Raw genomic sequence first — 27,308 nt, forward strand, 5'->3', positions numbered from 1 at the left:
TCTATGCACTAATATTTATTATTTCCTACCTTCTGCTGGTTTGAGGTTTTGTTCCTTATTATCTTCCTGGCTCCTTTATGTACAGGTTAGGTTGTTTATTTGATATTTTCCTTGCTTCTTGAGGTATGCCTGTATTGCTATAAACTTCCCTCTTAGAAAAGCTTTAGATTCATCCCAGAGGTTTTGAACCATTGTTTTCATTTTCATTTGTTTCCATGTATATTTTTAATTTCTTCTTTTATTTCCTAGTTGACCCATTCTTTGCTTACTGGCATATTATTTAATTTCCATATGTTTGTAATCTTTCCTGATTTTTTTCTTGTGGTTGACTTCAAGTTTCATAGCATTGTGGTTAGAAAAGATGCATGGTATGACTTCAATTTTCTTGGATTGGTTGAGACTTCTTTGTGTCCTAATATGTCATCTCTTTTGGAGAATGTTCCATTTGCCCTTGAAAAGAATGTATATTCTGCTGTATTAGGATGGGATATTCTGAATATGTCTGTTAAATCCATCTGTTCCAGTGTGTCATTTAAAGCCATTGTTTATTTGCTGATTTTGTACTTAGTTGATCTAGGCATTAATGTAAGTGAGGCGTTCTTGTTGGATTTTCCGCTGTATTATTATATAGTGTTCTTTGTCTCTTGTTATAGTCTTTAAGGTTTATTTTATCCAAAATAAGTATCCCTACTCTGGGTTTCTTTTGACATCCATTTGCATGATAGATTTTTCTCCATCCCCTCCCTTACAATCTGCTGGTATTCTTAGGTTTAAAATGAATCTCTTGTAGATAGCATATAGATGGGCCTTATTTTTATCCTTTCTTTCACCCTATGTCTTTTGATTGGAGCATTTAGTCCACTAAAGGTAGTAAATGGTAGTAAATTTTAACATAGGAAAGTTCTTAGTTATTCACGAAGTTGTGAGTACTGAACTATATATGAAAGATTAGCATTTATTCAGTTCCCTTAAAAATTAGCTAAAAGTCTCCCGGTCATGTTAAAGGTATGTTTTAAATATTGATTTGTGAAAAGTATATGACTTACTTTGTGAAAATATAGTAGACTTCAAATACATTTCTATTAATTATTCAGTAAAATTGTTTAGTAATTTTGAATTGGAATTGCATTTTTTTTCAGCTTGCTAGAAAGCAATGAAAGGTAAAACATGTTGATTCAAAAATAATATGAGAGAAAAATCTATGTTATTTGGATAGCAAAGGAAGGAGCAACAATATATCTGTAATTTGTAAAACCTAAATTTTGGTGAAAATAAATAATCATATTACTAATTTAATATAAACTCAATATATACAATTAATATATATCAATTAATATATACCTCTTTTGTATTAAAACCACTAGAAATTAAAAGATGAATTCAAATATGATGTCTGCATTTAAAGATCTTATGTTCTAAGGGAGGAAGCCTATCAGTTTCTTACCAGTAAAATGTGATAAAGTATTAAGATAGAAGGAACAAAATGTGTGGGGACATTTGTAGGGGCCATTTAGCTCAGACTACATTATTAGGTCTTATAGTACTTGTTAATATTACTCTCTAATTTTTTAAAAAAGGTTTAGTTATTTACTTGGGAAAGGGAGAGCAAGTAGGAGGGACAAGAGGGAAAAGGAGAGAAAATCTTACACAGACTCCATGGTGAACATGGAACCTAATACAGGGCTTGATATCAGCACCTGAGATCACCACCTGAGCCAAAACCAAGAGGTGAACACTTAAAACGACTGTGCCACCCAGCCACCGTATAATTTTTAAGTAAGATAATTTGGATATTCCTTGAATAGTTTGAAATGCTTTACTTCATCTGTGTAGTTGGTGATGAATATAGAAGGAATTCAAGAAAAACATCAAGTCCTATCTCCCTGATAACTTACTCCCAAGAAAACCCCATTTGCCTAACTTAGCTCTAAAATGCTAATAACCTTGTGAGGTAATCTATTAAATATTACATAATTAATCCTTAATATGTATGTATTCATAGGCCACTTGTATTGACAGTCAAGTTTTGATGAGAAGAAAATAGTGAGAAAATATTGATCCATTTTTCTCACTTTTAGTTCTCTTTCTCTTTATAGATTCTGAAATTGTTATTCAGTTAACCTTTAGCTTTAGAGGAAAATCTTAGTGACAGATTGACATTATTATTATTGTTTAACTTTAGTAATGCATTTTTCTTTAAAGTCTAATTTGTCTGATACTGGTATACCTACACCAGCTTTCTTTTGTTTAGTATTTGCATAGAATAACTTTCTTTAAAAGAAAATTTATTTATTTACTCATGAGAGACACAGACAGAGAGGGAAGCAGGCTCTGCAGGGAGCCTGGCGTGGGACTCGATCCTGGGTCTCCAGGATCACGCCCTGGGCTGAAGGTGGTGCTAAATTGCTGAGCCACCTGGCTCTAGAATAACTTTTAGAATAACTTTTTTCAATCTTTATAACTTTTCTACTCTTAATCCTTTAATTGTAATTTTAATCCACTTACATGTAATGTAATATTCACATGTGTGTAATTTATATTCACTTTCTTACTATTTTTTTCTCCTCTGCTACTCTCCCCTTCCACGCAACTATTGCCTTAATTTTCTCTCATTTATTTCTTTTGTATTATTAAAGTATCTTTAAAATTCTACTTTCCCCTCAACAACTTAATTGTTAAATATTCTTTCACTATTCTTTTAGTTGATACTGTAGATGTAAAACATCCTTAATTGATTAATGCCTAATAAATATTATTATTTTTACCACTTCCTAGACAAAGCTATGATCCAGTGCACTTTCACTCAGTTTAACCTCTGATACCTTTTATTATGTATTTCAGTTTTCATTTATAGTAAACTATAGTCTGTGTCATTTTCACTTACCCACATAGTTATATTTCTCAGTGCCCTTTGTGCCTTCCTGAAGAACTTCCTTTAATACTCTTCATTCTTATCCTTTATTCATGTCCTTTATTGTTTCCAACAAACATTCCCTGCAAATGTCTTAATTTGCCTTCATATTTGAAAGATATTTTCCTTCTGAATAGAATTCCAAATAGAAGGTAAAGTTCATATTCTTATTATTTAATTTTTAACATATTAATCCTTGTTATTCTAAAATCTGTGTTTGGTAACTACACTTACTGGATTTTATATGTATCTCTATTTTCTTATTTCTTGGCAGTTTTTAGTTCTTAGTTGTTGGCAAGCCTAGAATTTTTTGTTTTTGCCAAAAATGCAGGCATTGTATATGATAATTTTTAAATGCTATGGTTGACTTATTATTCTCCACAGAATGTCCATTCTATCATTTATTAAATAAATACAGTGTGAACTTAATCACTAGTCACCTTTATTCACAAGGGCTGAGCTGATTCAGTTTGCTTGTCTACCTCTGGTTTGTCCCACTTGTAGAGTGTAGCTCTCCAAGAGTTTCAGCTGGAGTTCTTCCTTCTTAGCTAAAACAATTACACTTGTTTTTGTTTCCTTTGGATCATCAAAGTACAGAAACTTCTTTTCTTTACAGAGATTTTCTGTTTATCCTATGCAGTTTAAAAATTAAGCTCACTTTTCTGCACTTTCTTTTGCTTCTGGTTTCTGATCTCTTAAATTTCCCAAACTGTGTGTCTCTGTAGTCCTAGGAATTTGTCAAAATCTCTTGCTGTCTCTTCTGAGCTGTGATCCTCTACAAGATTCATAGCCTTCCTCCCTCTGATATGAAGTGGTTGATTCTCTTAGGGTAATAGTAACTTTTTGAGCTGTCATCACTTCTCTGCTACTCTCTTTCCTCTGAGATCTTGGCCCCTGACTTACTTCAGGTGGCTCTTCAGTACTTCCAAAATATTTTAAAAAGTTATCCTTCAGAAGCTAATCTAGCTGTGATACACACACATACACACATGCAAAATGCAATACTATGCAACCATTAAAAAATGAAATATCGCCGTTTGCAATGACGTGGCTGAAACTAGAGGATATTATGCTAAGCGAAATAACTCAATCAGAGAAAGACAATTATATCATTTCACTCATGTGGAAGTTAGGAAACAAAACAGAGGATCATAGGGAAGAGAAAAAACAAGATGAAGTTAGAGAGGGAGACAAACCATGAAACTCTTAATCATAGGAAACAAACTGAGGGTTACTGGAGGACTGGAGGGGGGGATGGTGTAACTGGGTGATGGACATTTAGGAGAGCATGTGATGTAATGAGCACTGGGTGTTGTATAAGACTGACGAATCACTGACCTCTACCTATGAAACCAATAATACATTATATATTAATTGAATTTAAATACAATTTTTAAATGAAAAAGAGCTAATCTATCATAATTAGAAGCAGATGTCAATAGATTATTTACTGAATGTTTTCTATGTGCTGGGTAAGTGCTAACTGCTGGTAGTATAATGGTGACATGATTTTAAAAATGACTAAAACATATAGTTGTAAGTTATATGTGTGTGTTTATAAATGATATATTCTCTGACTCAAGGAACAAATGTTCTACTGACTAACATGGAAACATGCCACATAGACATTGGTGTTTATGTTGGAGGCATACAACATATACTATAGGAAGGATTTCAGAGCAGGAACACTTAACTTGGCCTAGAGGTGGGTGTAAGTAAAGTGAGACACCTATAGGAGGTGATACCCTGAAAAGAGATTCCAAAGATTGAGAAAGAGTCAAGTGTAAGATGTCATCTTCCTGACCTAATACAACTTCTAATTGTAACATATGAATACTGAAAATGTACTTTATATTTCCATTTAAAACACTAATGCCTTTGAAACATCAAATTGAAGGTATAAAAGTTAGTTTATAGTTCTTAACCATGGCAATTGATTTCTCCATAGGTATTCAAAGCAATGAATATCACACAAATTCGAAATCCTTCTCTGCCTCCTCCAGAAAAAATGCCTGAAGCCTATTCTGCAAAGATTGCTCTTTTTGGTGCTGGGCCTGCAAGTATAAGTTGTGCTTCCTTTTTGGCTCGATTAGGCTACTCTGATATCACTATCTTTGAAAAACAAGAATATGTTGGTGGTTTAAGGTAATGCCTACTTTTTTTTCTCATGTTTATAGAATAAAAAATGATGGCATAGCACATTTATGAATATTGTTGGTTCATAATCGTATAGGAACTTCAAGCTCACAGATGGTATTTTAAATGTTCTTTTTCTGAATGCTCAATTTTGATTTCATTATTCACTTTAAATTTACAGTTGGCATTAAGCAATATTTATTTAAAAATTTCCCTGTCTAGTATTGTGAATTTAAGATAAATCTCAGCAAAATATTTTATGGGTAGAGGAAACAGTCATATAAAAACTCATTTCATCCCTGTGAATCTGTCCTTTAATGGAGGTATATCTGAAAATTAGAGAAATGAGAGATAGGAAAAACCTAGCTCTGTGGAATACGGGGTAATACATTCTGTTGTATACATAGACTTGTCCTGCTCACATATTTTCAGTTTAAAATCTCTTAACTTTTACATTTAATTAAAATTATGTCAGTCTACTAAAATTGTTCCATTTAATGTACATTTATGCAGTTTTATTTCATAAATACCTTACTAATATTTGATATTAATCAGCATCATTATTGTAAAAGAGAATTCAGTTACAGTCTTTAATTCCCAGAAGAGTCATTCACTGAAATGAAAAATATTTACTTTGTATTAGTGATTATCAGATATTCAAACCATATTTAGAAATTGGATGGAGAGGGGGTGCCTGGATGGCTCAGTTGGTTAAACATCCAAATTGATTTTGACTCAGGTTATGATCTCAGGATTCTGAGATTGAGCCCTACATCGGGTTCTGTACTCCGCAGGGAGTCTGCTTGAGATTCCCTCTCTCTCTCTGGCCCTCCCCCCTGTACTCTCTAAATAAACATATCTTAAAAAAAAGAAACTGGAGAACTTTGCTTTATTTAAAGTATATAGAATTCTATAATGAACATATATTACGTTTGTGATTAGAATGAAATAAAATTTATTTTAAATGGGTAATGGATATTACTTAAAATGATGTAAAAATGAAAGAATTTGAGTGGGAAGTTAATAATATTACTCAATTTATTGTTTTTATGAATATATCATCTTACATCAGAAAATTTTGAATTATAAAATACTATCATTTGGCATATCTGTTGTACTTATAGCATTTATGTGTAATGGCTACTAAACTATTTTCAAAGTAAATTTATCATATTTAATCATCACAGGGAATACATTTAACCAGGTTTTGACTAAAAGTTGTGCTTATGTGTTATATATTTTATGCAACCTATAAATATGTGTCAGTAATTATAAAATGTCAATATTGGTCAAATGACTATATGCTAAACCCAAGATAAGCTTGCATTAATATAAAACTATTTGACTTAATCATCAAGCCAAGGTATCATATAATAGGAAAACCTATTAAAGAGGATTTGAAGCATAAACTGAAGAAAAAATAACCTGATTGTCAAGAAATAATTATTTTTTTTCTATATTGATGCTTCACCACTATGAGTTTTAAGGGATTAAACATATTTTATAAAGTTTTTTTATTTATTCCTGGTATGTGAAATACCTAATATATTATTTTGCTGGAATGATTTAGACTATCTTTCTAATGGTGTTTTACCACAGCTTTATTAATTAGGAAAAACATAATCTATTAGCAACATATGTATAAGCATTGTAAATTTTTTTTTCAATTATACACATCAATGAATACGTGAGCTAATTTAAAAAATATGAACCTAATTGTTGTATTACCCTAGTAGTCTAGGAAAAATCTTTTTGCCCCTTAATTGCATTTTCACAAGAAGCCTAAAATGAAACAAGCCCTGTTTGTGAATTATTCTGTGTGGACAATTTTGGTAGATTATTCTGGTTGCTGGTGGCATCTCTATCTTTCTGTAACTCAAATGCAGAATAGGCATTTCTAAATCATATAAACTAACACTAAACTTGTATATTTTTATGTATTTGCTGAGCATTTTCTAGTGGGACAGATTCGCCTGGATTAATAACCAAACATTTTTTAAAAATTCTTTTTTGATTTATTTTCTTTCCTTTGCCTTTGAATGTTCCCAGTATCTAGGGACAATATGAAATGTTGAATCAGCCTTGTTTGGACCGTCCCATGGAAGAGGCATTATGTACCACTGTTACAGGATTATAAAAACTGACATTGGAATCTAGCCAGCATTACAACTACAACCTTTTCCTGTTAATTTATTTTCTCACTTACAGATGCCTCTCATTCTCTTGTATCTTCAAAGTGGCTAAAAAAGATTAAATTAGCTTTGTATTTGAAATCAATTGCTTAAAGAGGTGATGTCAAGTTTTATCTTTCCTTCTCCTTTGCATCCAAACAGATTCTTTTATCCCTAGTGAATTAGTATCACAACCACTTTTTTTAAAAAAAATCACTTGAGTTGGTGAAAGATAGCAAGGACTTAATCCCTGTTGCATTGAACAGGATTGATTTTTTTGATGCAGCGACAATATTAAAATAATCAGTAGTTTTGCATTCCTACCACTGTGGCTTCTTTTTTCAGGACATGAGTTTGAAAAGGTTAAAGGGCTTGATATTATGGTAATAGAGAGAAATAAAGATGGTATTAAACTGTAAGTGTGCATGTGTGTGTGTGTGTGTGTGTGTGTGTGTACTTTTGATTTTGTCTTTTCTTTCTAAAAATTAATATACATGAACTATGACATTTTTGTTATGTAAGATAATCAAAGCAATGGTTTCCTTTGCTTTAGTTTTTTCAAACATTTTCACTATGTCTGTTTCATTTCATATTAATTGACAATAAAAATGGGGTTTAGATGAAATAGTTTTATCAATAGGAAATATTTTAAGAAAATATGTGATGCAGCACAGATATAAAGTGTGGCACCTGTACCATAAATAGAAGCAAAGCTCTATTAAAAGTATTAGAATTGTGCTTTGAAAAGTATAGGATTTGGTATAGGTAAATTCCATTTACTTGAAAGAAACATGAACATAGAAGAAAGTTTTTGGTTTGTTTTGTTTGGGGTTGTTGTTTTTAGGTTATCTGACACTCCACTGACAATACTAAAGGATATGGTTGCCACAAGAAAAATCTCTTTCAATGCTTTTGATTGTTAGAAGAGCACAGAGGAATAGAAGTTTGTTTTCATAAGCACAACAAACCTGGAAAGTAATCTTTCCAGTCATATTCTTTCATTCTTTTATCCCCTTTCTCACCATGTAATCTTGCCAGTGATCTCATTTATTCTCATCGTTTCAGTTACCACTTACTTGTGAACTATTTAAAAATTTATTTAAAGTTTATATTATTTAAAAATCTCTATTAGTTCTAACCTCTCTGTCCTGGTCATACATTCAAATCCTGGACATTTTCTCTTATAAACTTCACCGTATTGTTCCTCTTCCTGAATATGCTCTCTCAGTGGATGGCATCCCCAAAACCTATGGGAATTCCGTGCACTACTCTTCAGTGGCCTGGCAATTTATATTGTGTGATTACTTTATAAAATGCCGTTTTACCCCTTGACCTCTATGCCCCTGACATCTCACCACTGTAGTGTAGACTCCATTATGGTTCTCTTTGCTTCCTGATTTGTTTTTTTCAAATTCATTTTTCTTATAGTTTCCAAATGTGATTATATAACTTTTCTCCTTGAAATCTCTCAATAGCTTCCCATAATCTAGGAGACAATGGACCTAGCTTCACACAGAAAGCCATTACCTGATATTACCTACCTTTTCCTTCCCTCACATCCTCCCTTCCTCCCTCCTTACCTTACTCACAGCCTCCTTCAATATTTATTGATCTCCTATATGCTGGTCATTTTCTCAGGCACTAGAGCTCAAATACAGACAAAGCAAAGTGCTTGTTCTCATGGGGCTTACGCTCTAGTGATGGAAGGCAGACAATAAAACAATAAACCAAATATAGAATATGTCAGAGATGACAAATGCATGAGGGTTTTTTGTTGTTGTTGTTTTGTTTTGTTTTTAATGGCAGTTTAATGGTGTGTACCTAGCACATTTGATGCTTGCAGATTTTTTTTAAACATGTTTATTGTCTAGTCTATGCAAAAAAGTTATTTTCAAAAAGATTCACATGATAATCAGTAATAAAAATTATTTTGATTCATTCCTATAAAACGAAACATTAACGATTGAAATAATTTCAGTTTTAAAGATACAGTTCACACGATGTCCCTACTTTAATTTTAATTTGAAACACAAAAACTCCTTTAGTTGCCCAATATTAGAATTGAAATAATTCATATTGCATCATGTCTATCATTTTATCAATTCCAAATCCACCGTTCATTAGAACATGTAATAGTGAAGGGTGCAGACAAATGCTGCCTATGGGAAGTTGGAACAAGTAATGCTTGTAGCTGAATCAGTATGTGTCAGTGGCTACAGTTTATCTTGCATTTCCAATATTAACTTCCCTGTAAAAGTCCATGCTTATTGAAGAATAGGTAATAAAATTGGGACAATTTCAAACTTAAAAACATATTACTAGAACTCTATAGCAATAGTGATTATTTATTTATTTTTGAATATTTTATTTATTTATTTGATGGAGTGAGAGAGAGAGAGAGAAAGCTGCTTACTCACAAGCAGGGGGAGTGTCCAGCAGAGGGAGAGGGAGAAGCAGGCTTCCTGTAGAGAGGGGAGCAGGGGAGCAGGGAGCCCGACTGGAGACTCAATCCCAGGACCTGGGATTGTGATCTGAGCCAAAGGCAGATGCTTAACCAACTGAACCACCCAGGCACCCACAATAGTGATTATTTAGAATTTAGATCTATCAAAGGTATTTTGGGAGGGTGGGGAGACAGAGTTTAGAATATCAGTGACATTGTTGAGAGCAGCTCATGGTGAATATATAAAACAGGTTTATTTTAATCAGTCTTACAACTGTTTTAAATAGTCTAAATCAATACACCTCCTTATGGCCTGTTTGGAATTTTGCTGGTAAGGGAATAAAGATGAAGGAATTTGAAGCTTGAGCAACTTATAAAATGGAATTTTCTGAGGATCCAAAGTGTAGTTTGGGGCATGATAAATCTGAGATACCTATTAGAATTCAAGTGAACATAAAGGTCTGGAATTTAGGTATGAGGATAAAAATGTGAGATTTATTACATGTAGATGGTATTTAAAGTTCGGTGACAAGGAGGAATTCATCCAGTACTCAGGAAATCTGACGCAGGGCTGTGGTGTTCCTGATAAAGCTTCCCAACACCCCTAACATCCCTTTGCTCCATTGTTCATTCCCTGAGCACAGCATGTACACTTTTTTCCTCCTCCCCTTTCTGTTTCTCTTCCTTGGCGTTTTCTTTGTCCTTTCATCCCTTCCCTTTTCTCCAGTTAATGGAGAATTAGTCATTTGTCATATTTCACCTACTTGATTATCTCATCCCATAATAAGCCTCCCCTCCTTTGAAATACTCTTGTTCACATTGATATTTTGTCACAGTGTACTGTGTGTGTATACATCCCCCATCTGTGTGTGTGTATACATGAGGTCTGCTGACCTCATCCATTTGTGAGTAAAATATGTCACAATATAACTATCCATAATCACTTCTAATACTGTACAAAGGCCTCTGACTGTAGTGCCCAGAGCATTATGATGACTTCAAGGTCAGGTGGCTAGAGTCCACATGTCATCTTGAGATTTTTATCTCCGACTGAGGCCCACATTTACTCTTACATATAATCTTATGTCCTAACCAAATGAAAAATTCCTTAAGTGTAGGGGATTGATTTTATACTGTTTAATACATTGTATTTTCCATAGCACTGAGCATGGTATCTTACAAATTGTTTTATGTATCAAAAGATTAAATTCTTAAGTCACCAAAGAATGAAAAATATGCATGTGTACTTTGAAAGACTTGGCAGTGATAGGATCCATTAGGTTCATCTTCAACAGTTATTTATTTATTTTACAAATGTGTAGTACCTGAATATATCTCTTTCATTGCATGTACTACATTCTATTGTAATTATTATTTATGTAACTTTCCCCACCAGAATGAGAATATATTGAAAGTGGGTATTTGGTAAAATTCACCATGAAATCACTGCAGCTAATGCTGTGTCTGGCACTTTATAAATGCTTATTGAATAAGTAGATAACTGAATAAATGAATTACTATATGTTCCTGACATACATATCCTTTTTATTGCTACAAAACATTGAAGAGTTACTTGCCCTTGACTTTGATACTCTATAAACCTTTATATTGTTGAAATGGTTATATTTTAGGACTCATTTTTTTAAGTGCAAATAGCGAGCACTGATATTAAATAGGATTACTTTTTAATGACTGTATCCTTTTGGGACACCTACTGCTTTAATAGAAGAAGATTGGTTTACTATAAAAAATGTTCTGTAGATCAGATGGAGCCAATCTCATAATGTCCTAAACAGCATGGTAATACAAAGTTAAGATTTGAATTTGAACAAGCTCGTGGTGTATTTGTGGAATATATATGTATGTGTGTATGTGTATTTATGTATATTAAACACTAAAAATAGTTTCAGCTAACTTTTGTGTTTTTAAGATTTTATTTTCTTAGGAATTCATAGATTATTAGTAGATAATTCAAGTAAATACTTTAATAAACTTAAAAGTATTGGATTTAACTTTTGACCAATTGTCTATTTATTTGTTTCCATTGTTTATACTTATTTTCACATCATTTGCTACTGTTTCTACTGTTGTTCATATAATATTTTGTTATGTATGTAAAATTTGGATATTCTCACACTCATGTGATACAAAAATACTCTTAGAAAAGGTGCTTTTTCTTTTAATTGTGATCAATATAGATATGTTGCTATTTTTTAAAGATTAATAATTTTTCAACAAATGCTTTTTTTTCCTTTTGTTTTCTTTTTTCCCCCTCAGTATTTCTGAAATCCCTCAGTTCAGGCTACCATATGATGCGGTGAATTTTGAGATTGAGCTTATGAAGGACCTTGGTGTAAAGGTAAATGAAAAACTTAACACATGTGTATTGCTCAAAGAGAAAGGAGTAAGCTCTACACTAAAGATTAACAGCAAAATGTCACACATTTTAGGAAAGAACAATTAAAAGCTACACCAGGCAGAAGCCGAAAGATGCTTCTCCTTGCTTAGGGCATTTGTCTGTCTACTGTCTGAATGCCACTAGCCTGGAAAAGGGCAATCAATAGTTCTCATCTGGCACGCCTGCATGTGATTAATTGTCTGTAAGAAACAAATTCCTAAATTGCTTTAGGGGTTCACTGCAGCTAATAGAAGGATTTGGCTTCTTTAATCACATTTTTTTTCATGCAAGTTGTGTGCATTCCGAAACATTTGTATTTCACAATTTGGACCATATTTTCTTGCAGAGGTTTATTTTATTTATTATATGTATCATGTCTGTAGTGTTAATGTGATAATCCTTTCTTAACATAAGCAGCAAATCAGTGGGGTAGGAAGCAACAGCTTTGTCTTTTTCCTTGTTTTGTGAAATAAATGTTGTTCTTTTAAAGATGGCCAAAAGTTAACATTTATGTTTTCAGAATTTGTCTGTACATATCCCTATTCCTTTCTATTAATTAGGAGTATTATACTCTGGTTCTTCACTGGAACATATTGCTATTTTTGTTTCAAAAATGTTAATTATATATAGTAGATATACACAGTATATTAATAAAGTACTGTGATTTACATAATACATTCTATAAGTGCATGCAAAAGATATTTTGAAAAGTGATTAACAAACTCGTGGCTCTTTGCATTTAGAAATCAAAACTAAAATAATAAAAAGGGGAAACACTCAAAACAGTATTTTGTGCTTTTATACTTCTCATTACATTTTATTTGGCAGTGGCTGGGATGAAACATTTACACATAATCACTAAACAAATAATCTTATAGCAAATAAGTACATAGAACAGATGTGCACAACTTCATGAAAGCTTGGCGTTCAAAAATAATGTTCAAAATAGATCATTTAAGGGTGATTTTTTGCTTTTTAAAAATATATTCTTTTAAATGTCTTTCATTTTGAATACTAGTTCCTATTAAATCTCATTAAGTAAGGAAAAGAGTATTTATTGGGACTTCAAACTAATATATTAGGTGTAAACTAATACGCTGGGTGTTAGAACCAATTGAAGATGAATCAGTGATATGTAAGGTGTTAGAACCAATTGAAGATGAATCAGAAATTAATTTAAAGCACTTCTAAATTATTCTGATAAGTAATTGCAAAATTACATTCAATTTTTGAGTACCAGATATATTGCATAAATTAGGGTATACCCATTATTCTCATTAGGAAACCCATCAAGGACATAGGAGTGAATGAATGTACTGAGTGCCAGAAAAATATACATTTTAGCTGTAGTCATGTAACTTTCTAATTTTATAGTCAGATAATTTTGACAAAATCAATTAATATCCTTAGATTTGGTCAATATCTGTTCAAAGGTAAAAGTGTGTACTACTAAAAAAGAAAAAAAAGAAAAAGAAAAAAGAAGTATGAATGTGTGCTACCATTTGTGTAAAATATAAACTTATCTGCTTATATATACAGAGAATATCTCTGGAAAGAAGAGATATCTTATGATAGCATAAGATTGCTTTAGGAAAGATATAGGAATAATTGACTACCATTTTGTGCATTTGATTTTTAAACCTTGTGAATTGATTGTATTATCAAGAAAAAATTAGAACCTGAATTAAAGAGGAGGTCAATACTATCTTTTTAAGATAGTTAAAACCTCTCAGGTTGTTTTTAAGATAAAAAGAGATATTTATTAAAACTTGCTTAGTAAGAAATAAATTGTACGTATAATTCTGGGGAGAGACAGCAAGGAGATTTTTTTTTCAGCTTTGAGGAATTGTATCTAATGATAGGATACTTACAGCTATTACAATTTATAAACTTTAGACCTAAAGGGATACATTTTTTAAAAACCGTGTACATTTATTCCCTCCTTTTTCTCCTCACCAAATTCTTCTTAAAGTCCCTTCTGTTTGTACTTCTCAACTAACATTTTATATTTTAAAGTCTACAATAATTTCCTGCACTGATGTGAATTTTGCTCTAGATTCATACTCTTTGACTCCTGTGCAGCATATGACACATTCTTAATGTATGTATGTGTGTATGTGTTTATATGTGACTGTCTGTATATATGTATTTTTGGCTCTCATGATCTTCTAATATAATTGGTTATTCAATTTTTCTTTTTTCTTTCTAATAGGTTTGTTTCATTTATTCAACAGATAATTATTGAGAATTTACTTTTGCCAATTAGTAGTATAAGGACTATCCTAAAACTATCCTTTCTTTTTTTAAAAAAATTATTTACCTTTCTTTTTTTTAAGATTGTATTTATTTATTTGAGACAGAGAAAGAGCAAGTAAGGTAGGGTGCAGGGTTAGAGGAAGAGGGAGAAACAGACTCTCAGCCAAGCAGGAAGCCTGATATGGGGCTCAATCTCAGGACCCTGGGGTCATGAACCAAAGGCAGACACTTAACTGACTGAGCCACCCTGGCTCCCTTAAAACCATCCTTTCAAACTATAGTCCTATGTTCTTTAAAAAAAAAAAAAAATTATTGAGGCACCTAGATGGCTCAATGGTTGAGTGTCTGTCTGCCTTGGGCTCAGGGCATAATCCTGGGGTCAGAGATGAAGTCTTGCATCGGTCTCCCTGGGATGAGCCTATTTCTCCCTTTGCCTATGTCTCTGCCTCTCATGAATAAAAACATTGTAAAAAGTCTTTAAAAAATATGTATTTATCTTAGAGAGAGACCGAGAGTGAGAAAGTTCAAAGGAGGATAAGGGGAAAGGGTGAGGGAAAGAATCCCAAGCAGACTCCCCACTGAGCATAGAGCCTGACATTTGGCTCATCCCCACAACTCTGAGATCCTGACCTGAGCCCAAACCAAGCTTTGGATGCTTAACTGACTGAGGCATCCAGGAGCCCCAAACTCTAGTCCTATGTTTTTAGTAGTTTTATTAGTTTAATGAACACATCTGTCATCCAAATAACATAAACTCATCATACCCAAAACGAAGATTAATTCATCTTTACTCCCAACTATGTTCTTAGTTAAATTTCCTGTTGAATAATTTGAATTTATTTCATATCTAATAGCTTGATAGATTGTGTCTTCTTAATTTTAAATTATAAATTTTTATACTTTTCCAGTTAGGTGGTGTCACAATAAAATAATGAGACTTTGCTCTCTACTTGTACATTTTTTTCCCACTATTTCATTGGCTGGAATCTCTAGTATGTTATAAAAGAATGTTAATACATGGCATCTTTTTGTCTTTGAGATAACATTTTAATCATATTGAATAGGCTTTTTATTTTTTCTAGAATTAGAATATTGAATTTTTATTTTTTATTTTAGTGGGGAAAGGGTATTAAATTTTTTAATTGACATTTTAAAAAACTTATGTTTGGTTAATATACTGAATTATCTAAACTTTTGCATTCTGGAATATATCCATATTTGCATTATTTTATTATGTCTCTACATATACATTTGCTCTGTTAGTCTTTAAAGATTTCCTTTTTATGCATTTATTTATGTAATTGATATTAAAACTGGAAATTTAGCAGGGGATAGTCAAAAACTGTTGCTATCCTTGCAGAGTAGATCCTTTCAAATCTACTGAAAGCCTGTTTTTGTTTGGCTGTATTTGTGTTTGATATCTTTGTGAGGTTTTGGTAATAGAATTATGGTAGCCTTATAAAAATAAATTTCCCAGCATTTCATTATTTTCTTGTTGGTAAGAATATTGCCTTGAGACTTACCTATTTTACTAAATTCGAAAATTTTGTCATTCTTACCTCAAAGCCTTTTTATGAGATGGAACTTTGACCTTTTAAAAAAAATTGTCTTAAAGTTTATTTATTTAAAGTAATCTCTGCCCAAATGTGAGCTTGAACTCACGACCCCAAGATCAAGAGCCACATGCTCCAGCAATCGAGCCAGCCAGGTGCCCCTGACTTATTTTTTATATTTTTTAATGGTTATTAGTCTTTTCAACTGTTTCATTCTCATGCCAATTTGGCCAATATATATTTTCCTAGAAAAAATTTGTTTCACTGAGACTTTTGGATTAGTGAGCATTGATTTAAACATGATATCCACTATATAATAAAAATATCTCATCTGTGCCTCTGATTAAATTTGCTTTTCCATATTCTAAATTTATTTTCTTAAGTTTTTTTCTTGAGAAGAGTGTGTCGTAGTTTCTTTAGTTAGTGTATTTAAAAGAACCTGGTCTCTGTTTTATGTTTTCTTATTCTCTAATTGCTGACTTTATCTTTATTATCTCTTTCCTCCTGTTATCCTTATACTTATCTATTATTTTTTTTTTTAGTGTTTGGAGTTGTATGCTGACTTCACTTTTCTAGGTTGAAAATGAAACCATTTTAAATTATTAATTTCTTTTTAAATAAACCCTTGCCAGTATCTATATATTCTCATTAGTATTGTTGTTCTTTTTCTTTTTAACAAATTATTTTTTGAGAGAGAGAGGACACAACCAGGGGCAGTGGAAAGGGAGAGGGAAAAACAGACTCCCTACTAAGCAAGGAGCCTAACTCAGGGCCTGATCCCAGGACCCCAGGATCATGACCAGAGCCTAAGGCAGATGCTTAACCAAATGAGCCACCCAGGTGCCCCATTGTTATTTTTCTTGAATAATTATAGTTTAGTTTTGTTTTGTTCATTTCCTTTTACACAGAATTGTTTAGGGTAATAATTGCATTTGCTCATGTATCCTTGTGATAGAATTAAAATTTTTGTTTTTTATTTTACTTATCAGCAGAGTATACAATTTTTTTTAGAGTATACAATTTTTAATTTTCAAGTATACTTAATTGATTTCACTTCAAAGGATCTAGTGTAATAAAATTATATATTTTTAGCAGAAATAGTATCTTCGCTATTATAAATTTTATGAAATCTTTATTTTATAATAAAAAATTTAATATAGGCCACTGCAAATTTTTTTAACCCAAGTAGACTTTAACAGAGTATCGTATGATATTTGTGTCAGATGATGTCACTAACTTTTATTCTTTTTGTTTTGCAATTCAGAAACTAGGTGGATATAAATATTTTTGTCTCAATCTTTACAGTATTTCTATGGCTTCATTATTAAAAGCTAAAAATGTAAATCTGCATAAACATCTTGTATTTTTTCTAAATATTTTTATATTTGGCATATCTCAAAATATTTTGATAGATATTAATTAAACTTAATTTGTAATTACTAGGCATGTCTTCTGCGTCATAATTTCAGTGAAAATACCTAACTCAGATCTTGTTCTTGATCACCTCATCTTGTTTTTTATTATTTTTATTTGAAACATCTCTGTTATTACAGGATGTTTTTGGAAAACTAATACAAAATCATATCATAACACTACTAGGTGGAGAGATATGTGTATATCAATAGCTGCCAAAATAATTTTTACATCTAAAGCCAAATATTATTTTTAAAATTCTTCCATCTGATCTCCTATCATAGAGATTCTGGAAATATTTTATTTATTTAGCCAAATATTCTATAAAAATGTGACGAGCATGTACATTGTTATTTTTTAATAATGGGTGTCATATATTTTATTTGAAGAAAGAGTTGTACTCCAAAAAAAGTTGTAAATCTTTGTCCACATTACATATATTATTATATATATGAAGACATATTAAGGATGTGTAAAGAAAATTTCATGAAGTCCCAAAGAGGATATTAGATGGAACTTTAGCTCAGAGCTTACTCTATTTATCCCTTATACTAGAATAATAATCATTCTTATACTGAGCTTGAAATGGAGTGAATGTACTCTCAATTTAGCTAAGAAGCTTGAGTACTCTGTCCTATATTACTAAAACCACTGGAGGAAGGTGCAATACTTGCCGTATTCCATGTTTAAGAAAATAAAGATGAAAAATATTACATATATAGAAGTACAGAGGAATAAGGAAAGGAACAAAAACACTAACAAAATGCTTACCATATGATATTTTTCTAGCATCATATCTATTTAACAAATAATATTGGTATTTCATAGCATGTCAGCCAGAGGAATGTTTTCAATATTTGTAGTTGTCTTACGATAGTAGTTTTAGTTACATGTTACACATCTCAGCTCAATTTCCCAAGGCATAACAAACAAAATTTTAACTTTTTTGTCCAGGGTCTTTCTCCTTGTTCTATCTGACTGAGAGTTAGTTATTTATTAGATGACAAATGTTTGGGAGTCTGAGGTTTTTAGAAAGGGAAAGTTTTGCTGGGTTCCCCAGCACAGAACAGAGAAGAGTCCCCATGCCTGTCACTCCACTGAATTTTGTTATCATTGCTCTGTCTTACTTCCATCGAGGAGCTACTGTCCAATGATGGCTATTATCCATCTTTCTCACGATGTCTATCCATAGTATTGTAAAACCTTCCTGATCCTAGTCTGAGTATATTAATAAAAAGAGTCAAGATACTTGTCTTTTCAGTTTTCAATACACTAAAGTATAATTCAACTTTTTTTGTTCTTCTCCAGTTGCATACTATTGCTTACTAATAATAGTAATGGGAAATGGGATGTAGAAATAAGAACTATTTATGCATCTTTCATGTACATTATAAACTCAGACATGTTCACTCTACTAGAGTAGAAAGATTGGGATGTCTTTATTTTCATTTGATAGATCACATAAATTGCCACTACTAAATTAAACCACATGTGCACACACACACATACACACACTACCTCTGGAAAGACAGAGGTTTTTCCTAAATCTTTTTGTTGAGGCAATAGATAAACTAAACCTAAAGTCAGGTATTCTGAGGATCACTTCCACGAGTTAACCCATTGGCAGGGCATTCCACTGCTCAACTTTGGAAATTGCATTTTTATTCTGATTGCTAAAACTGTATTTAGAATGTTTGGACCTATAATTTTATTTTTATGTCTAGCCTTTATTATATATTGATATTGAGGTAATATGTTTCATAAAGTAAATAGAAGTTTCTTTATGATGCAAAATAGCTTCATAAAAGAAAAATCTATTCCCTTAAATTAGCATATATTGAAATTCAGAAACCCCAGTATTACATATATTTAGTTGTACTTAATTCTTCTAATACGAATACACAGTATTAGATACTATAAAGCATCTTTAATGGTACATGTTTATTTAATGTTTTCACTTGTTCTATGGTATTTGATATGTTCCAGAGTTCTGAATGTTAGTTATTAATCTCATCTTGTTTGTTCTCTGCTTATGAACTTTCAGTATTCTATCCCCCAATATAAAAATAGAATTAGCATTTTAGGAGAGCAAATGGCCCTTTATAATACAATCTCAGACACCTTCTTCTTCTACTTTCTCTTTCTATTCTTTGCTTTACCCTTTATATTCCAGAAATACTACATTTTCAGTAGGTCTTCACATGTAATATGTTGTTCTCTGCCTTTGGAAACGGTGCCAGTTTTGCCCTTCATTCTCCTTTTACCTCAGAAACATAAGAGCATAGCTATTACTCATGTTCAGTCTGAAGTTAGACTGTATATTGCAATTTTGACAAAGGTTGTCTAAGCCTCTTGTTCCTTAATATCAGCATCTGTAAAATGAGGATACCAATACCACTTAATAGGGTTAATTGTGAGGATTAAGTGAGTCCATACATATAGTATTTAGAGGAGAGTTTGGCACTTAGTTAAATACTCTGTACAGATTATTTCAAATATTGTTTCATGGGTAAAATTTCATCTTCCTCACTTTAGAGCCTTTTGTTTTTAAGAACATGTTATCTTCAGAACCTGAAGAAGCCTACCAGGTGCTGTGCTTGCTTCTCTATAGTGGTAAATGAGAACAGAATTGCAGCAAAATATTTTACTGTAGGGAGGATGTATTGTCACACACCTGACAAGTAGATACCTAAACTTCACTTAAGTGGTAGTCCTTGATCTTCTTAGAGTTCATTGTCTGCCCTCTGCAGTGCATGTGTCTTAACAGACTCTTTAGCCTACTAGACACCTCTTGCTCATGCTGTCTAATCTGCATGGTGTTCTCAATGTAATGGATCACTCTGATGTTCTGTGGGGTGGTCAGATAGTTTCAGATTACATATATTATTACAGGAGAGAGTCGACATATTCCTGAGGCGAAACTGTAAATGAATATTCTTATCTTTCCCCTGGGAATGTGAACTGTTTCTGATTCCTTTTTCTCAGAAGTAGGATGGAAAAGTATACCACATGCAGTGTACCTGTGGCCTTATTAATCTGCATTAGCTACAATACCACATCTGTCACAGAAACTGCAATCGGGTACTTTTTGGTTGAGCCTGCAGTAGTTTACAGTTATTCTTCAGGAATCATCTGGTCTTGGTGGGGGCCAGACTGGTGGAATTACAGAGAAGTATAACCTGGACCACCACCATCTCTCGCCATCCTAACCACCCTCAGGATATGGTAGTATGTTTGATTTACTCTCTCAATTAGGGTTTTAGAAGTTTTCTGGCCTTCCCAATTATTGTAGCTGTTACAGCTCTTAGTGCACAGACCAGCGACCCAATGTAGGGATTACTTCAACTGACAAGTATAGCAATTTTGCTTATGCAGTTGAATACTGGGGGGAATAATCACTATATGGGGCTGTGATCTCAGTGGTCCCACTGTGAGCCAGAATTTTACCAGGGTCCATTTTTTACCTTTTCCCTGTAGTTCTCCACTCTTGCATCTCTGTATCAATGTCAGTGAAGAATTTGTGTCCGATGTCCTTGAAACGTGTGATTATTCCCCTTTATCCAGTGTATAATTACCTGGGTAATGGCCATAGCTCCCTTTGGAGAGGGACTAAGGGAATCATTACAGCATTAATTTGACATAATGTTGCAGGGTCCTTCTTCCTGGGGACTTACCCATCCTATACAGTTAGTGGGTGCCAGATCTGAAAATTGGCTCATGTTTAGGAACTGAGCAAAGTATCGTGACTTTTCATAGAGGTACCTACCCTCTGCCTCCCAGCTCTATTCATCTTTCCTGGACAATCTCCCCTATCAAAATTCTATTATTTTTAAAAGCCCTATTAAAATCCTGCTACCTCTCTTTATTCTCATCCAGTGAACTCAGCCGTAATGAATCTCTATCCTCTGAATTCCTCTGGACATGTACTGATCACACTCTGTTTTATATTATATTTATTATGTACATCTTCACAGATCTTCATTATACAATGAGGCAGAAACTGTGTCTCATTTATCATGTTATTGTTTAAAGTGCCCCACATAGTGTCTTGAACATATTAATCAAGCTATGAAAGTTTACTGACTTTATTTTAAATACATTAGCTTTTCTTCTGCTACTTCATTAAAAGGCAAAAATGCATTTAGTTCTTGAGCAAGACATGTTAGTGTTCTATTTATGTACTCTTTTGAATACATAAGCCTTTATACTAAAAGACAAAGATATGTCCACATATATATGGAATTTTTTATATCAATTTTGTGTTCTTTTTGATGTTTAAAGTTAAGGTTTTAATTAATCAAATGCCAAAATATCATTATCAAAACATTTTTTCTTATAGATAATTTGTGGCAAAAGCCTTTCAGTGAATGAAATCACTCTTAGCACTTTGAAAGAAGAAGGGTACAAAGCTGCTTTCATTGGAATTGGTGAGTAGCTTGCTTTTAAATATTTTTCTTTGTAATTTTTAAAAAATGTCCTGACAATGTCCAGAATAACTCCCTGCAGACATTTCCACGATAGAAGTTATATCTGTTCAGGGAGCAGACAGGAATGAGTGGCTAAAGAAAGTTTTCTATTTATAACTTAACTGTGTTGTCTCACCTTCACTATGGATAGACTTTGGCAAGACCATGTTTAAATTTTCCCATCTCTCCCCATGCCATCATTACTGTGAATATCTCTAAGACACAAAATGTTTTTCAGCTGTGCCATGGAAGCTCAGAATTTGAGCTTAATGATGTCTAGATGCTGTAGCTTTCTCTTTATGATAAAACCAATTGGCTAAATAAATAATAACAGAATTGGCTCAAGTTTTGTTTGTTCTATTCATCTTTTTCCAAAATGTCCTAAAGACTTTTCATATTTAGCTGAATTTTAGAGATGTTTAATTGTACTTCACATTATACGTATAATTATATAAAGTCACATGGACAATGTATAGCTGCTAAAGGCTGCATGTTTTGTCTACGTGTCCCACAGAAATTGAGTTTTCTAACGTTTGCTCCACACACTTATTTTTTCCACTGAGACACCAGAGAGAGCATAGAGTTGATTTAACTTAGTCTTTGTATTCATTGTTTCATATCCCTATACTGGGGACAGTTGTGGCATACAAACTGAGTAAGCCCATCCTCTTGTCTGCCACTTTGTCTTTCCTACATTCATGCTCCTTTAATATGAATAGCTAAGTAATGAATCTATATGAGACGGAAACTGTTCCACTTCTTTAAGTGATCACACACTGGATAACATTTGTTTTGGGGCTTTCCTTATTTATAGCGTATCTAGATTGAAATTACCAGGAATGCTTCTTTGCCTACTAAATTTTTCTTATCAGGATGCCATGTATTTTCTTACTAGGTAATTGCTACCAAGGCTAAGACCATCTCTGTCACTCCCTTTATGTAGATGAAAACTTATGGAGAGGAAAATAAATTTCCACTGTACCTTCTAGTTTTTTTTTTAAATTTTTATTTATTTACGATAGTCACAGAGAGAGAGAGAGAGAGAGAGAGGCAGAGACACAGGCAGAGGGAGAAGCAGGCTCCATGCACCGGGAGCCCGATGTGGGATTCGATCCCGGGTCTCCAGAATCGCGCCCTGAGCCAAAGGCAGGTGCTAAACCGCTGCGCCACCCAGGGATCCCTACCTTCTAGTTTTGAAATGTCTATATTGAACCTCCTTCCTTTCAGAAACGAGTTCCACTGTCATTGCTATTTCTCTGTACTATTTTCGTTTAAGTACAATAACCACTATGTAGCCCAAGAATAAAAAGGAGAAAAGGTCTGGTATTTTCATAGGTTTCATTTTTATAAAGGCATTACACCAACTTTGGCTTTACTTTCAACATTACATTTGTATGGTAAATTAACATACAAGAAATAATAACATAAGGAAATAAGTCCAGCACCTATGAAGTATATCTAAATACCAGCAATTTTGGGTAAGTTGCTGTTACCTTCAATAAGTACAGGTTCAGAGGCGCTTTGTGAAAAATGAATGGATAATTTAGTGAGGCAATCAGTATGAAATTTTGGTAATGTTTTCAAATAGATATTTGAAATTCATCATTGTGGTTTCCTACAGCAGTTGTACATAAAAGATAGGTTTTCCATTAATGGAATAGTATATGCTAATACAGTTTTGTGATCTCTATGAATGTTTCTACAAAGAAACTCTGTACTGGAAAAATAGGGACCAAATAAATAATTAATACATTGAGACATCTCCAAATTAATTGCATAATAAGTACATTTAATCAAAATTTGGTTTATCAGTCTGAGTGGTTTTAGCCATAACAATATCTTCCATGTGTTAGAATCAATAATGTTTTTTTAAATTTTATTCCATTAAATCTCCATACATATGTTATTTGATAATGCCATATCCGTTCACAATACTCCATTTCACCCTGCACTGAGGTGTGAATACTGCATCTAAAATGTGAGGTCCTTTCATATTTATGTTGCTGTGCATTTTCATGCTGGGAAGTGAATCTTTTGACATTTTGGTATAGTGATGTGTAGAATGCAGTTATGTTCTATTTTAGTATTTTATATGAAATGTATACAGGAAAGTTTAATCTTGTCAAAAAAAAAAATAGCTTCTATAGAAGACAAGTTAGCGTTACCTCCAGGAATTGTTTATTTGACACTCTTGATTGCCGAGATGGGAATTCATGACCTTTCTATTACCATATAACTGCCTTTTACTTGGACAGCCTCACATCCTTACATGCTTTTGTTCATTAACCATGCTTCTATATTGTAATGAAACTTCACTCACTTTATCTACCTTTTCCACCCAGATTGGAGAAGTCAGTTTTTGAATAGGACTTCCATATTATTTGGAATATAGGTTTGGTCACTTTGAGAAAGGAAAATGAGGATTAAACAAGATAGATGTCTAGTCTCTCTCATCTATCAGTGTGAACCATTCTTAACACTTGACTTCCATCTTTGGTCAATAGGGAGCCAATCTGCCCACATTCCTCCTAACAAAAATGGGAAGTAAGGAAGGGAGCTCCTTTCTTTTTAAGTTTATGACCTAGAAGTTGCAGAGATCACTTTTGTTTTTATTTCATTGTCCACAGCCTGGTCACATAAACATACCTAGCAGCAGAGGAAAGACAGTCTTTAGCTGGGTGAACATACGCCCCCATTAAACTTCTATTACTATAGAGAAGGGAGAATGTGATAAGTATGTAGAGAAAAAAATAAATAAAGTTCTCTCTGCCATTGGTGTGTATCATCTTTGGTATTTGACATTTGGATTCCTTATTCAGAGGGCTTAATAAAACACTGAAGAGCAAAGAATTCACTCTTTGAACTTAGTGCTTAAATATTGGTTACATAGGTCACTTAATGAAAATGGAGTATTTTCTCTTTCTGTAGTTGGAAATACTATTTATAGATCTTCTATAAGTACTGTCCATTCTATATTAGTTTGTCTAGAAGAAAAGAAAAACTTTGTTTTGTATTGAATATGACTTAACAGGGACAGCTTGATAAATCCATTGCATTAACAAAAGTATATTCTCATGTTTCCTAATTTTTAACGGTATGTATGCTATTGCTGGTGAAAAGTTGCTCACTTTTAGGTTTTCCCCTAACTGATGCTAACAGAGTTCATTAAAGAAATCATCACATTGAATGCAGATCGTTGTGAGATTTTTACCCATGACAGTTTTAGTTTCTTCTAAGTGTAATAAAGATAAGTGATATAAAGCTCTGTGTCTTTTTGTAAGTGGAATGAGTTGTTTGAGACAATTGGGATTTTTTTAAAAGACTAAAATTTTGTGTTTCTTTTTTAAATAAAAGCACTTAAGGAATTTGTTACCGTTAATATTCAGAAGTAGAGTTAGAATTTACTATGCAAAGCCTTTTCAATGTATTGGGTGGTTCTCTTTGGTTGGTATTGAAATCAGTATAATGTATTACAACCATCATTCCTTTTTTTTATTTTTTATTTTACAAAAATGAACACAATAGAATAGAAAATATCGAAGTATGCTGCTCATAGGGTGTTATTTTGTGAATTTTTTCACTTTTCTGCGTTTTTATTTTTGATGTGTGTGCTTGCATGTGTACCTTGCATATTATTAAAAAATGTATTTTCAAAATATGATTAAGAGTCAATGTTTGAAAGCTACTGATTTATGTTGTAAAGGCCCGGAAGTACTAATTGCCTTTTCCTCATAGCATGCCCAACACCTATCAGTAAGTAACCAATGATTGAATTATATAAGTATTTAATGAATGCAATGTTCTAGGCACTGTGCTAAATTAAAATTAAAAAAATACAAAGAAATAGAATTCAGATTTTAGCTTGATTTTAATTTCAGTCAGGAAAATTATAAGAGATTCAAACTGAACAATAGTATCATATAATTTGAGGAGTATGAGGTGGACAGAGTGGGCTAGACATGAGTATAGTTTTTTATTTTTGTTTTTTTTTAAAGTTCTTTGGGTGATTATATTCTAGAGTCGGGTTTACGAACATCTATTTTAGATGACTGAAGAATTGAATCTTTAACCTCTGCTTCAGAGGAACCCATGTTCTTTCCCTTTCCCAGTAATTTACCTCTGATATTCTCAAAACATAGCAGTGATGAGAAGATTAAACAAACATGTAAAGCAAGGAACATACACTAAGACACTCTTAAATAAATGGGAAAACTTTGTATATTCTCCTAGTGAGGTTTTTTGTGTTTTGAGTTTTTTTCCCCCCTGAAGTTTTGTTTTTAATACTTGGTAAAGAGATAGGATTACAAAAGAAATAGCAGTAAAATCCATTATTGCAGTCACAGTAGACACAAAGGGAGCAGGAACTGCCGGAAGATATTACAGAGATAAATCGTCACTGTCTCACCACCAAATGCTTAAAATTTGTATGTACCCCAAAGAGTTCTCTTGAATTCACTTCTCACTATACCGTTCCCCACTCTTACTAATACTGGACTACTGCTGTAGCCTCCCAACCAGACATCATTGTCCTAACAACAGAAATAATGATCTATCTAAAATGAGGTCTCATGATGCCATTCCCTCATTAAACCCTCTCTCCTCTGCCATAGCTCCCTATTTCCTTCAGGATAGAAGAAAACCTCCTTAAAATACGACTTTCAAAGCTCTTCTTGATTTGATCAACAGCTTATGTCTCTAGTCACTTTCTCATTAAATTATGTGTTTCTGCATTTTGAACTGTTCCCGGTTTTACCTCATCTAAATTTTTTTCCCCTGTTGCCTGGACCTCTACAACTATCATTATTTTCTTATTTAAGTTGTTAGCCTCCGTGTTCTTTTTTCTGCTTCATATAGTACTCTTCTAATGATCCAGTACTACTCTCACTCTTTAGTCTAGATAAAGGAAGCTGCTTGCTCAGCCTAAAACCCACACCACTGTGCCCTTGTTCCCTTTCTGAATGTCCAGACTAGACTTTATGCTTTATTATAGTATTTACTTCCCTGTATTATAGTTCGTTTTAACCATTAAAAGTCAAATTTTTGCAGGGTGAATATTCTGCTTTGTTTGTAGATCTGCAGTGCCTGGAAAAGTGCCTGCCACATACTAGGAACTCTATTAAGTATTTTTTAATTATTGATTTTTAATGCAGCTGTTTCAACTCTTTGCCAAAATAAATTGATAGGATATTGAAACATGTTGACAATTTGGGGCGTATTATAACATTGACTGAACCTAGGGGAAAATAGATATATTACATTATTATAAAATTGTTATTGCAGTATAAATGAGTTAAGTAGGATTAGTGATATTGATGGTAGTGATATTGGTAGTAGTAGCAGTAATAGCTAAAGTATTCCATGCGCAATTCTTTTTTTTTATTCTAGTTTTAATATAATCTATGCCATTAACTCTTAAAATGGCCCCTGAATTGGATAAGAAAATAGATTAAGAAAGCTTAAAGGAAACTAGTAAATGCAACTAAAACATGGCAAGTGGATTTTATAGAGAAGGTAGTAAAAATGTGACAAATGAAAACATCCATATTTCAGCAGCAAAAGCT

General features: G+C 32.8%; 1 protein-coding gene across 2 annotated transcripts in view; it reads left to right on the forward strand.

Annotated features, from left to right (window-relative positions):
- DPYD (dihydropyrimidine dehydrogenase) overlaps positions 1-27,308 on the forward strand; it is a 798,071-nt gene that overhangs the window by 237,393 nt on the left and 533,370 nt on the right. For both annotated transcript variants that reach the window (XM_041748593.1, XM_041748594.1), the window contains 3 exons: positions 4,860-5,056; positions 11,939-12,020; positions 21,621-21,708. In XM_041748593.1, coding sequence (XP_041604527.1) covers positions 4,860-5,056; positions 11,939-12,020; positions 21,621-21,708 — 367 coding nt within the window. The remainder of the gene's footprint in view (positions 1-4,859; positions 5,057-11,938; positions 12,021-21,620; positions 21,709-27,308) is intronic.

The sequence above is a fragment of the Vulpes lagopus genome, chromosome 3 (assembly GCF_018345385.1).
Source record: "Vulpes lagopus strain Blue_001 chromosome 3, ASM1834538v1, whole genome shotgun sequence".
NCBI lineage: Eukaryota > Metazoa > Chordata > Mammalia > Carnivora > Canidae > Vulpes > Vulpes lagopus.